Source organism: Erigeron canadensis, chromosome 3 (genome assembly GCF_010389155.1).
Source record: "Erigeron canadensis isolate Cc75 chromosome 3, C_canadensis_v1, whole genome shotgun sequence".
NCBI lineage: Eukaryota > Viridiplantae > Streptophyta > Magnoliopsida > Asterales > Asteraceae > Erigeron > Erigeron canadensis.
The window spans coordinates 21,564,375-21,576,942 of record NC_057763.1 but is presented as its reverse complement, the minus strand read 5'-3'; the positions used below and the strand labels follow the sequence as shown (position 1 = coordinate 21,576,942).

Here is a 12,568-nt window from a genome sequence, read left to right as displayed (position 1 = left end):
ACTCTATAAATAAACACGATACCCACCGCCGACCTCCAAACCCTAAACAAATAAAACACACTCTCTTTTAACTCCATTTTCATTTCCAGTCGTCTAATTCATTTTGTAATTTCTCTTTCTCTCTCTATAATTATAATTAATTGTATATATATATATACATTAGTATTTATCATCATTATCTTAATCTTAATTTGTTGTTTAATTTGTGTAGTAGATATACAAAATAGAAGATGTCAGATGATGAAAGAGGAGGCGAAGAGAAGGAGCTTGATCTTTCTTCTCCTGAAGTTGTTACCAAATACAAATCTGCTGCTGAAATCCTCAACAGTTAATATTTCTTTATTCTTAATACATATATATATATAATATATATATATATGTAATGTTTTTTGGCCCATTTGAATGTGAAATAAACTATGATGCAGAGGCTTTGCAGTTGGTCTTGTCAGAATGCAAACCTAAAGCAAAGATAGTTGATATTTGTGAGAAGGGAGACTCTTACATTAGAGAGTAAGTTCTTCTATATATAATCATATATAGATATATAATATATAGTATTTGAGCAAGATTTTTGTTATATGGTTATTATTGAAAACGGAAAGTTGATCCTTTGGTTTTGATGTAATATATATATGTATATATATATATAGAGAGAGTTGGGTATTGTAAAATAAGTATTAAAGTAAAACAAATAAGACAAGATCTTGACCCTTAGATCATAGTTAAATTGATGTACGATGGTTTTCATGATGCATGAAGAAAAACCCATTGTTTTATTTGTTTTACTTTAATAGTTGTTTTATTTTACCTAAAAGCTATATATATGTATGTATGTATGTATGTGTATGTATGTATGTATGTGTATGAAACAATTTGTGCAATGCAGGCAAACTGGGAGTATGTATAAGAATGTTAAAAAGAAGATTGAAAGGGGTGTTGCATTTCCTACATGTTTGTCTGTGAACAACACTGTTTGTCATTACTCACCTCTAGCGAGCGACGAGACCGTATTGGAAGCAGGTGATATTTTGAAAATGTAAGTGTAACTGACTGTGATGCTTTGATCTGCATAATTAGACTTGAACTGTGAATTGTTGGTGATTTATATGAAGTCTCTGTTTTCAGTGATATGGGGTGTCATATAGATGGTTTCATTGCTGTGGTGGGACACACTCATGTTCTTCAGGAAGGGCCTGTAACGGGCAGAGCGGCGGATGTCATTGCTGCTGCCAATACTGCAGCCGAGGTTGCCTTGAGGCTTGTGAAGCCTGGAAAGAAGGTAATGTAGTTGATCTCTCATAAATGTACCTTTGTAACATTATTGGCTGCTTGTTAAATGAGATGAGGCAACTTTGCCGAGATGGTCACTTGCATATTGATTTCCTCTTTTTCCCTGTTGCCTATAGTAACCTGGCTTGATCTTGACCCATCTATGGTCATCTAATCTACTGGTAGACCGCGAGTGTTGTGATCCTATACTCATATTGCAGAACTTTTACTTATGACCATTACATCTATGTGTAAACTATATGATATCATTTTTGAGGCAATCTGTTATGTGTATCTATTCTGTTTGCGGTGCTTTATGTGCTATGTTTATACAAGGCAACTTTGCCGAGGTGATCATTTTTCCTTTGATTTCCTCTTTTTCCCTGTTGCCTATATTGAGCTTGGCTATATTTTGGGTTTTCTTAATGCTCATCCACTCATTTGGTTGATTGTGCCTCTTATTAGCCTATAATTTATTTTTGTTGGTATAAACTTGTATAATATCAGTGAAATTCTCATTCATCCCACTATTTTGGCTGAGTATCTCATTTGACCTTACATTTTTTTGTGTGTATGTGCTATCTTTTTGTTATTATTTGACAAAAATTGGAAATATTAATAAATAGAACAGTTTTATAAAGTTAATAATAATGTATAAAGGTATATTTATTTGGTGTTTACACTGGGCAACTTTGCCAAGGTGATCAGTTAGATTCATTATTTGTAGTAGGATCTATTTAGTAGTTCCCAAAGAAGGGCAGAAATGAATTTACAATAATGACATTAACTTTTTTAGACAAGAGAGCTTTTCCAAGATGAACAGTGTGTTGTTTTGATTTCCTGAGGTAATTACTCAAGCTTGTACAGTTATAGACTTATAGCTTACTTGTTCTTATGTTACCCTATGATTTGAGTTTGTGCTGTAACTTGGAATTTTTAGATGAGGCAACTTTGCCGAGGCCATCACTATTTGATTACCTCTTTTTCCCTGTTGCCTATATTAACTCTGGCTTGATCTTGGGTTTTTTTCACACTTATTCACTCAATTGGATTAGTGTGCTCATTGTCGGCCTATATATACTAGTAATTCTTCCTATGTATATCAGCTTCACTTTCGCTAATGTAATCAGCCCTTGAAGTATCTAACCTTCAGTTTCTGCTAATTAACAGTACTCTACTAACCCTTTTTGTGACGCATCATATGTTGGCGTTGCTTTTTTGGGTTAATTAAAACATGATCTTTCTAAATGATGATGCTATTGATGAGCTATGGAGGTACTCCTATGATGCTTTTCATATGTCATAGTTACACTGATAGAAAATCATGTGCTTGTCGACTGATTTTTTGTTCTGCATTGATAATAGAATCTAGCTTTCTGACCCATATAATATATTGTTTTGAGTTTATACTGTAACTTGCAGTCTTTAGATGAGGCAACTTTGCCGAGGCAATCATTGTTTGATTTCCTCTTTTTCCCTGTTGCCTATATCACCTCTGGCTTGATCTTTGGTTTTCTTCACATGCATTCACTCAATTTGATGTTTGTGCCCATTGTCAGCCTATATATCCCAGTAAAATTATCTATGTATTTCAGTATCACTTTGGCTAATGTAATCAGCCCTTGAAGTATCTTACAGTTGATGCTAATTTATAATACTCTGCCTTCCCCCTTTTGTGACGCATTATATGTTGCTATTGCTTTTTTCGTGTCATGTGAAACATGTTCTTTCTAAATGATGATGCAATTTATGGGCTATGGAGGTACTCCTATGATGCTTTTGATATGTCATAGTTACACTGATAGAAAATCATGTCCTTTTTTCTCTTGTCGACTGATTGTTGTTTGTGCATTGATTCTAGAATTTATTTTTCCAACCCATAAACTACGTATATTTGTTCAGTAGGGTTTTTGTCATGTACTGCAAATATGGTTGAAACATGTTGATCAACACCTGTGTCTATATGATGAAAACTTTTCAAACGCTATGGGAAAAGTCAAGAACCTTCCAAGTGTTGCTTTTTTCATAGTTACTCTGATAGGTTTTATTACAGGAATTCCTATTGTTTGCATTCTATCTTTTCACTTATTCAGGATATCTACATTCATGTTATAGCAATATATGACCGTATCTTTTTGTTTTTTCAGAATCAAGATGTGACAGAAGCCATTCAAAAGGTTGCTGCAGCATTCGATTGCAAAATTGTGGAAGGAGTTCTTAGTCATCAGCTAAAACAATTTGTGATTGATGGGAACAAAGTTGTATTGAGCGTTGCTAATCCTGAAACCAGAGTTGATGATGCAGAGTTTGAAGAGAATGAAGTTTATGCAATTGATATTGTTACTAGCACAGGAGATGGCAAGGTGATTACTGATTTGTGTCTCAATTCTCTAAAACATATTGTTAATTTTAGCAGATTGGTGGAGACCATGATGCATAATGGTTTTTTCGTTGTTTCTGCAGCCAAAGTTATTAGACGAAAGACAGACAACAGTTTATAAAAGAGCAGTTGACAAGAGTTATCACTTGAAAATGAAAGCATCTCGGTTTATATTTAGTGAGATTAGTCAAAACTTTCCAATTATGCCATTCTCAGCTAGGTATGCTTTTGAATGTGCAGGCACTATTTTTTTCATCACTTTCATCCTTATTTTAAGCATTCTAAATGGAAAGTTTGCATTCCTTGTTTATGACAGGGCCTTAGAGGAAAAGCGTGCTCGATTAGGACTGGTGGAATGTGTTAACCATGATCTTTTGCAGCCATATCCTGTTCTTCATGAAAAGCCTGGTAAGAGTTATCGTCAATTTTATCACAACAATTGACAACTTGTTTAGGATTGTGATGTGTGTAATATAGGCTGGTTTGGTTGGTTGGGCAATTGGATTTTGGTAATCAATTGAAATATTTGGGTCAGTTTTTGTGGATATGGGGTAAGTCTCTAATTTATGGTTAGAAAACTAGCTTATCCATTATGATCACAAAAGTTATCTTTTTAGTTTTTAACCTTACACTAGAGTATGTTACAAAGCTTATGGTTTTTTAATGTGCAGGTGATTTTGTTGCACATATCAAGTTTACTGTTCTTTTGATGCCAAATGGATCCGACCGCATAACCTCTCATGCCCTCCAAGAGTTGCAACCAACTAAAACTGTTGATGACCCTGAAATCAAATCATGGTTATCTTTACCTGTAAAGACAAAGAAGAAAGGTGGTGGCAAGAAGAAGAAAGGTGAGTTCAGTTTGAGTTTGTTCATGGTGCATCTCTTGTAATGGTTAAACCAATCTACATGACAACTTGACATTTTGACGATGTTTTGTTTTTCAGGCAAGCAAGCTGAAAAAGTTGCTAGTGAGGCCGAACCAATGGATGAATCTTCAGTTGATGGTGGCAAAGGATGTTAAGAAAAAATGATTTGAGAAGGGGCTTTCTAGTGTAATTTGAAAATGTTCAAATCCAATTTTGGTTTCTTGCCTTGTTATCAGAGTTTGTTATGAATTTGTCTAAAGGGCATGCGTTATGTATACAGTGTTTAACCTCATTCCTTCTATGAACTTTTACGGTAGAAAGGAGTGTTTTCTTACGTGACTTGTATTTAAAGGTTGCGTTAAACTAACTAAATTAATACCATCTCTATATCTTGATTTTATAATCTAATCCTCTGAATTGCAAAGTTGCTAGATTGTCTAATCTTCTGAATGAAAAGTTGCTCAATTATTGATAATCAACCAGTGCCATAAGAACTGTTGTTCATAGTTGTAGGTTGCATGTTAACATTGTAGATATAAATTTTCCTGCAGGAGACGTTCGGATTCACGTTTTTAATGGTTAGAATCTAGGTCCTAAAATATCAAATAAATATTTAATAAAACTAGCTATTCCAAAAAATATATATATGGTTGATGTTTGTTACAATATCAAGTTAATACACACATCTATAAATATGTAATACTAATAGATACATGTTTATAAAGTTATGTTTGTTAGAATTTGAAGGATTGTAGTTGTTTGACTTGTTGTAAATGAGTTTTATTAAGTTCGGATGTAAATTTTGGATTTCGGGATGAATTACGATGATGAAGGAATAAGATCAGGGTTGAAAAGAATATGATTAGTATAAGAGTTCATTTTCTCAAATCAAAATTTTTTAAATTTTTTGTCCCTAAAATTGTTTATTTTTTCATTTTTGGTCTTAATAGTGAAAATGACTGAAATACCCTCATGTTTTTGTCACGTAAGGGTTGACGGCAAAAATGAATGGCGTTAGGACGCGGAGTGTAAACTGAATAAAAAAAAAAATTCAACTTTAGGTTTTTTTATAATTAATTCATCTAAGGACAATAACTGAAAATCTTGTCAAGATGAGGAAGTAAAAATGTAATTTTCTCATATATTTAATATTCTGTACTCGTGTATTTTGTCATGAAATGATGACAAGATTGAGTCGTAAAACAAATGGATATTATACTGGTTTGGTGCTTGTGCAAATGACTATCGGTCATAACCTGGAAATTTGAGATTCCCAAATCATTTGAATCAACTTTTATACAATTATACCACATTCAAATTAGTTAGACTAAAGAAATTTCAGTCAATTAGACCAGTTAGATATTACGACTGTTATTTTAATAGCATGATTTGTAATTTTTTAATATTTTTTGAACAATAATAATTTCTTTTATATATATCGATATAATATTTATCCTCATTTTTAAAAGTGATTTATATAGTTTAGTTCGTTGTGGAGATAAATAAAGTGTTGAAGATGAACTAGACACTAAACAAGAAATACACGACTTTGGGGGGGGGGGGGGGGGGGGGGGGGGGGGGGGGGGGGACTTTAGATAGACGACCTTGTTGAAAATCAGGGGTGGAACTACCTTCAATGGAGGGGTAGCCAGGGCTACGGGTCCATTTTGTGCGTGAAGTGTAAATTCTTTTTGAAAATTTTATGTTATGTATTGGTGCTACGGGTCGAAAAGAAATGGGATACCAGTCTTATAAGAAAACAAATAAACTCTTACATTATTTAGGAAAAAGAATGAAGATAAAATAAAAATTGAAAGTTCTTTATTTGTAAATAAAAAAAGATGAAGAAATGGGATACCTAGTTGCAGGTTTGTCGAGAGGTTGAATGAAGAAGAAGAAATTGTGTTGTATTGGGAGTCTACAAAGTCATATTATTGGTAGATATAGGAATGGGATTCCCTCAAGTTTTTCTTAACTTGACTAGTCAGGTTGAGAGGATCTTGACCCTTGATTGAAAATCAAGGGCTAAGATTAAATAACTATCATTGAATCTTGGCCTTTGATTTTCATCCAAGGGTCAAGATCTTCCCAACTTGACTAGTCAAGTTGAAAAAACTTGAGGGAATCATCCTCCGTAGATATATATCATGGTATTTGAAATGCTAGATTTACCCTTATTTTTTAATTGTTTTTACAAAGAGCACTTAACACTATCTGACATTTTGACTAAATATTTAAGTAACAGGTTTTATAAAAACTTGTGTTGTAATATTTTTTACACAGGAACTCATAACAAAAACAATTATACTATTGTTTTTACATCGTTGCTAGTTTTTATTAATAATAATGGTAGTGTTTTAAATAATTCGTCCACATTTGACATGTATTACCAATGAAGTATTAAAGTGTACTGTGTTGAAGCACTTGAAGAAATGAAAAAAAGTCAGTTATTATTAGAATGTTTAAAAATGACATATATAGCTTGAGCATATATATACTCATATTATCGGGTTCGTGTCGTGTCGAAATAGGAATATCATGACGGTCCTTGCGCCAAAACAAAAAAAAAAACCCGATAATTGCACCAAAATCCAACCAGCGACCCCACCTGATACACTTGCCCCAACCCAGCCCAAATTTTTCGGATATGAGGTTTGCCTGTCGAGTTCGGGTTTGTAAATTGTGCTACGGATCCTTTGTAATCCTAGTTCCGGCACTGTTGAAAATGTTTGATAGACGATTAAATAAAGATGTTTGAAGATGAATGAAGAAGTTTAATGAAGATTTTGTGAAGAATTGAAGATGTTTAGTATTGAAGACGATTAGTGAAGATGTTTAAAAGACAACCCCGTTTGATGGTTGAAGATGTTTTTATACAGTGTGAATGTATCTGAGAACATAGTTGTTAAACTCTTATGAGTCGAGTCGATTTACACCAAAAGCGAATCGACTCGTTAGGTGACTCGTTTTTGTTCAAACTCTTACGAGTTTTTGTGTGAACTTGTCCGAGTCACGAGTCGAAGACTTATATTTATTGTAGTTTGATACTATGGTTATATATTATATATAGTATACTTAAATTGCTACATTATTTTGTGTTATCTATGTAGTTTTGATCATTTTATTACGAATTTGAAAATAAATTGTTTATATCTCAAAACCATTGAATATATAATATTTTGGTAAATTTATTAAGATAGCGAACTTATATATTGCTTCTAAAGACGTCACATATATAATTATACTATATAGTATTTAAAAATGTTCAAACTCTTACGAGTCGAGTCACGTTCTGAGTTACGAGTCAAAAAACATGTTTTAGAGTCGAGTCAAAAGTTACGAGTCGACGACTATGTCTGAGAAGTCAAATGTACTCAAAGTTTGATGTATAATAAAAGTTTTAATTTTTAAGTGAAAAAATAAAGTTTACAACTGGTTATTCAACACAAACCGGTTTCAAATCATTCCTAACCGGTTGGGTTTAGTCTGGGGCTTCATGGCTCAAAACTAATTTGTAACCGAAACAGATTTTGACTGTTCGACAAAAATCGATTCAGTTTAAGAACCAAAACCAGTTGGGGATAATAATCGAAATATATACGACTAATAGTCTAATACATGATAGAGAATGTGTTATTCTCATGTAATAGACAAATTTATTGTGTCAATTGTCATACACTGTATTGTTGATCATTTACATTCTTTTTAGAAAGACTATCAAATCGCAGGTTTGTAAATAAAAAATTGAAAGTTCTTTATTTGTAAATAAAAAAAGATGAAGAAATGGGATACCTAGTTGCAGGTTTGTCGAGAGGTTGAATGAAGAAGAAGAAATTGTGTTGTATTGGGAGTCTACAAAGTCATATTATTGGTAGATATAGGAATGGGATTCCCTCAAGTTTTTCTTAACTTGACTAGTCAGGTTGAGAGGATCTTGACCCTTGATTGAAAATCAAGGGCTAAGATTAAATAACTATCATTGAATCTTGGCCTTTGATTTTCATCCAAGGGTCAAGATCTTCCCAACTTGACTAGTCAAGTTGAAAAAACTTGAGGGAATCATCCTCCGTAGATATATATCATGGTATTTGAAATGCTAGATTTACCCTTATTTTTTAATTGTTTTTACAAAGAGCACTTAACACTATCTGACATTTTGACTAAATATTTAAGTAACAGGTTTTATAAAAACTTGTGTTGTAATATGTTTTTTACACAGGAACTCATAACAAAAACAATTATACTATTGTTTTTACATCGTTGCTAGTTTTTATTAATAATAATGGTAGTGTTTTAAATAATTCGTCCACATTTGACATGTATTACCAATGAAGTATTAAAGTGTACTGTGTTGAAGCACTTGAAGAAATGAAAAAAAGTCAGTTATTATTAGAATGTTTAAAAATGACATATATAGCTTGAGCATATATATACTCATATTATCGGGTTCGTGTCGTGTCGAAATAGGAATATCATGACGGTCCTTGCGCCAAAACAAAAAAAAAACCCGATAATTGCACCAAAATCCAACCAGCGACCCCACCTGATACACTTGCCCCAACCCAGCCCAAATTTTTCGGATATGAGGTTTGCCTGTCGAGTTCGGGTTTGTAAATTGTGCTACGGATCCTTTGTAATCCTAGTTCCGGCACTGTTGAAAATGTTTGATAGACGATTAAATAAAGATGTTTGAAGATGAATGAAGAAGTTTAATGAAGATTTTGTGAAGAATTGAAGATGTTTAGTATTGAAGACGATTAGTGAAGATGTTTAAAAGACAACCCCGTTTGATGGTTGAAGATGTTTTTATACAGTGTGAATGTATCTGAGAACATAGTTGTTAAACTCTTATGAGTCGAGTCGATTTACACCAAAAGCGAATCGACTCGTTAGGTGACTCGTTTTTGTTCAAACTCTTACGAGTTTTTGTGTGAACTTGTCCGAGTCACGAGTCGAAGACTTATATTTATTGTAGTTTGATACTATGGTTATATATTATATATAGTATACTTAAATTGCTACATTATTTTGTGTTATCTATGTAGTTTTGATCATTTTATTACGAATTTGAAAATAAATTGTTTATATCTCAAAACCATTGAATATATAATATTTGGTAAATTTATTAAGATAGCGAACTTATATATTGCTTCTAAAGACGTCACATATATAATTATACTATATAGTATTTAAAAATGTTCAAACTCTTACGAGTCGAGTCACGTTCTGAGTTACGAGTCAAAAAACATGTTTTAGAGTCGAGTCAAAAGTTACGAGTCGACGACTATGTCTGAGAAGTCAAATGTACTCAAAGTTTGATGTATAATAAAAGTTTTAATTTTTAAGTGAAAAAATAAAGTTTACAACTGGTTATTCAACACAAACCGGTTTCAAATCATTCCTAACCGGTTGGGTTTAGTCTGGGGCTTCATGGCTCAAAACTAATTTGTAACCGAAACAGATTTTGACTGTTCGACAAAAATCGATTCAGTTTAAGAACCAAAACCAGTTGGGGATAATAATCGAAATATATACGACTAATAGTCTAATACATGATAGAGAATGTGTTATTCTCATGTAATAGACAAATTTATTGTGTCAATTGTCATACACTGTATTGTTGATCATTTACATTCTTTTTAGAAAGACTATCAAATCGCAGGTTTGTAAATAAAAAATTGAAAGTTCTTTATTTGTAAATAAAAAAAGATGAAGAAATGGGATACCTAGTTGCAGGTTTGTCGAGAGGTTGAATGAAGAAGAAGAAATTGTGTTGTATTGGGAGTCTACAAAGTCATATTATTGGTAGATATAGGAATGGGATTCCCTCAAGTTTTTCTTAACTTGACTAGTCAGGTTGAGAGGATCTTGACCCTTGATTGAAAATCAAGGGCTAAGATTAAATAACTATCATTGAATCTTGGCCTTTGATTTTCATCCAAGGGTCAAGATCTTCCCAACTTGACTAGTCAAGTTGAAAAAACTTGAGGGAATCATCCTCCGTAGATATATATCATGGTATTTGAAATGCTAGATTTACCCTTATTTTTTAATTGTTTTTACAAAGAGCACTTAACACTATCTGACATTTTGACTAAATATTTAAGTAACAGGTTTTATAAAAACTTGTGTTGTAATATGTTTTTTACACAGGAACTCATAACAAAAACAATTATACTATTGTTTTTACATCGTTGCTAGTTTTTATTAATAATAATGGTAGTGTTTTAAATAATTCGTCCACATTTGACATGTATTACCAATGAAGTATTAAAGTGTACTGTGTTGAAGCACTTGAAGAAATGAAAAAAAGTCAGTTATTATTAGAATGTTTAAAAATGACATATATAGCTTGAGCATATATATACTCATATTATCGGGTTCGTGTCGTGTCGAAATAGGAATATCATGACGGTCCTTGCGCCAAAACAAAAAAAAAAACCCGATAATTGCACCAAAATCCAACCAGCGACCCCACCTGATACACTTGCCCCAACCCAGCCCAAATTTTTCGGATATGAGGTTTGCCTGTCGAGTTCGGGTTTGTAAATTGTGCTACGGATCCTTTGTAATCCTAGTTCCGGCACTGTTGAAAATGTTTGATAGACGATTAAATAAAGATGTTTGAAGATGAATGAAGAAGTTTAATGAAGATTTTGTGAAGAATTGAAGATGTTTAGTATTGAAGACGATTAGTGAAGATGTTTAAAAGACAACCCCGTTTGATGGTTGAAGATGTTTTTATACAGTGTGAATGTATCTGAGAACATAGTTGTTAAACTCTTATGAGTCGAGTCGATTTACACCAAAAGCGAATCGACTCGTTAGGTGACTCGTTTTTGTTCAAACTCTTACGAGTTTTTGTGTGAACTTGTCCGAGTCACGAGTCGAAGACTTATATTTATTGTAGTTTGATACTATGGTTATATATTATATATAGTATACTTAAATTGCTACATTATTTTGTGTTATCTATGTAGTTTTGATCATTTTATTACGAATTTGAAAATAAATTGTTTATATCTCAAAACCATTGAATATATAATATTTTGGTAAATTTATTAAGATAGCGAACTTATATATTGCTTCTAAAGACGTCACATATATAATTATACTATATAGTATTTAAAAATGTTCAAACTCTTACGAGTCGAGTCACGTTCTGAGTTACGAGTCAAAAAACATGTTTTAGAGTCGAGTCAAAAGTTACGAGTCGACGACTATGTCTGAGAAGTCAAATGTACTCAAAGTTTGATGTATAATAAAAGTTTTAATTTTTAAGTGAAAAAATAAAGTTTACAACTGGTTATTCAACACAAACCGGTTTCAAATCATTCCTAACCGGTTGGGTTTAGTCTGGGGCTTCATGGCTCAAAACTAATTTGTAACCGAAACAGATTTTGACTGTTCGACAAAAATCGATTCAGTTTAAGAACCAAAACCAGTTGGGGATAATAATCGAAATATATACGACTAATAGTCTAATACATGATAGAGAATGTGTTATTCTCATGTAATAGACAAATTTATTGTGTCAATTGTCATACACTGTATTGTTGATCATTTACATTCTTTTTAGAAAGACTATCAAATCGCAGGTTTGTAAATAAAAAATTGAAAGTTCTTTATTTGTAAATAAAAAAAGATGAAGAAATGGGATACCTAGTTGCAGGTTTGTCGAGAGGTTGAATGAAGAAGAAGAAATTGTGTTGTATTGGGAGTCTACAAAGTCATATTATTGGTAGATATAGGAATGGGATTCCCTCAAGTTTTTCTTAACTTGACTAGTCAGGTTGAGAGGATCTTGACCCTTGATTGAAAATCAAGGGCTAAGATTAAATAACTATCATTGAATCTTGGCCTTTGATTTTCATCCAAGGGTCAAGATCTTCCCAACTTGACTAGTCAAGTTGAAAAAACTTGAGGGAATCATCCTCCGTAGATATATATCATGGTATTTGAAATGCTAGATTTACCCTTATTTTTTAATTGTTTTTACAAAGAGCACTTAACACTATCTGACATTTTGACTAAATATTTAAGTAACAGG

At 32.5% G+C, this 12,568-nt stretch overlaps 1 protein-coding gene across 2 annotated transcripts; it reads left to right on the top strand.

Annotated features, from left to right (window-relative positions):
- Positions 1–3: 3 nt before the first annotated feature.
- On the top strand, positions 4–4,852 carry LOC122593852 (ERBB-3 BINDING PROTEIN 1). Of its 2 annotated transcripts, none has more exons than XM_043766302.1 (10): positions 4–105; positions 215–327; positions 426–510; positions 887–1,036; positions 1,126–1,279; positions 3,417–3,632; positions 3,733–3,869; positions 3,966–4,057; positions 4,321–4,500; positions 4,597–4,852. In XM_043766302.1, exons 2-10 carry the CDS (start codon positions 231–233, stop codon positions 4,671–4,673), a joined length of 1,188 nt encoding a protein of 395 aa, XP_043622237.1. In that variant the 5' UTR covers positions 4–105; positions 215–230; the 3' UTR covers positions 4,674–4,852. The 2 variants fall into 2 exon arrangements, with proteins under 2 accessions (XP_043622237.1, XP_043622236.1); XM_043766301.1 differs by having other exon boundaries at positions 212–327.
- Positions 4,853–12,568: the final 7,716 nt, after the last annotated feature.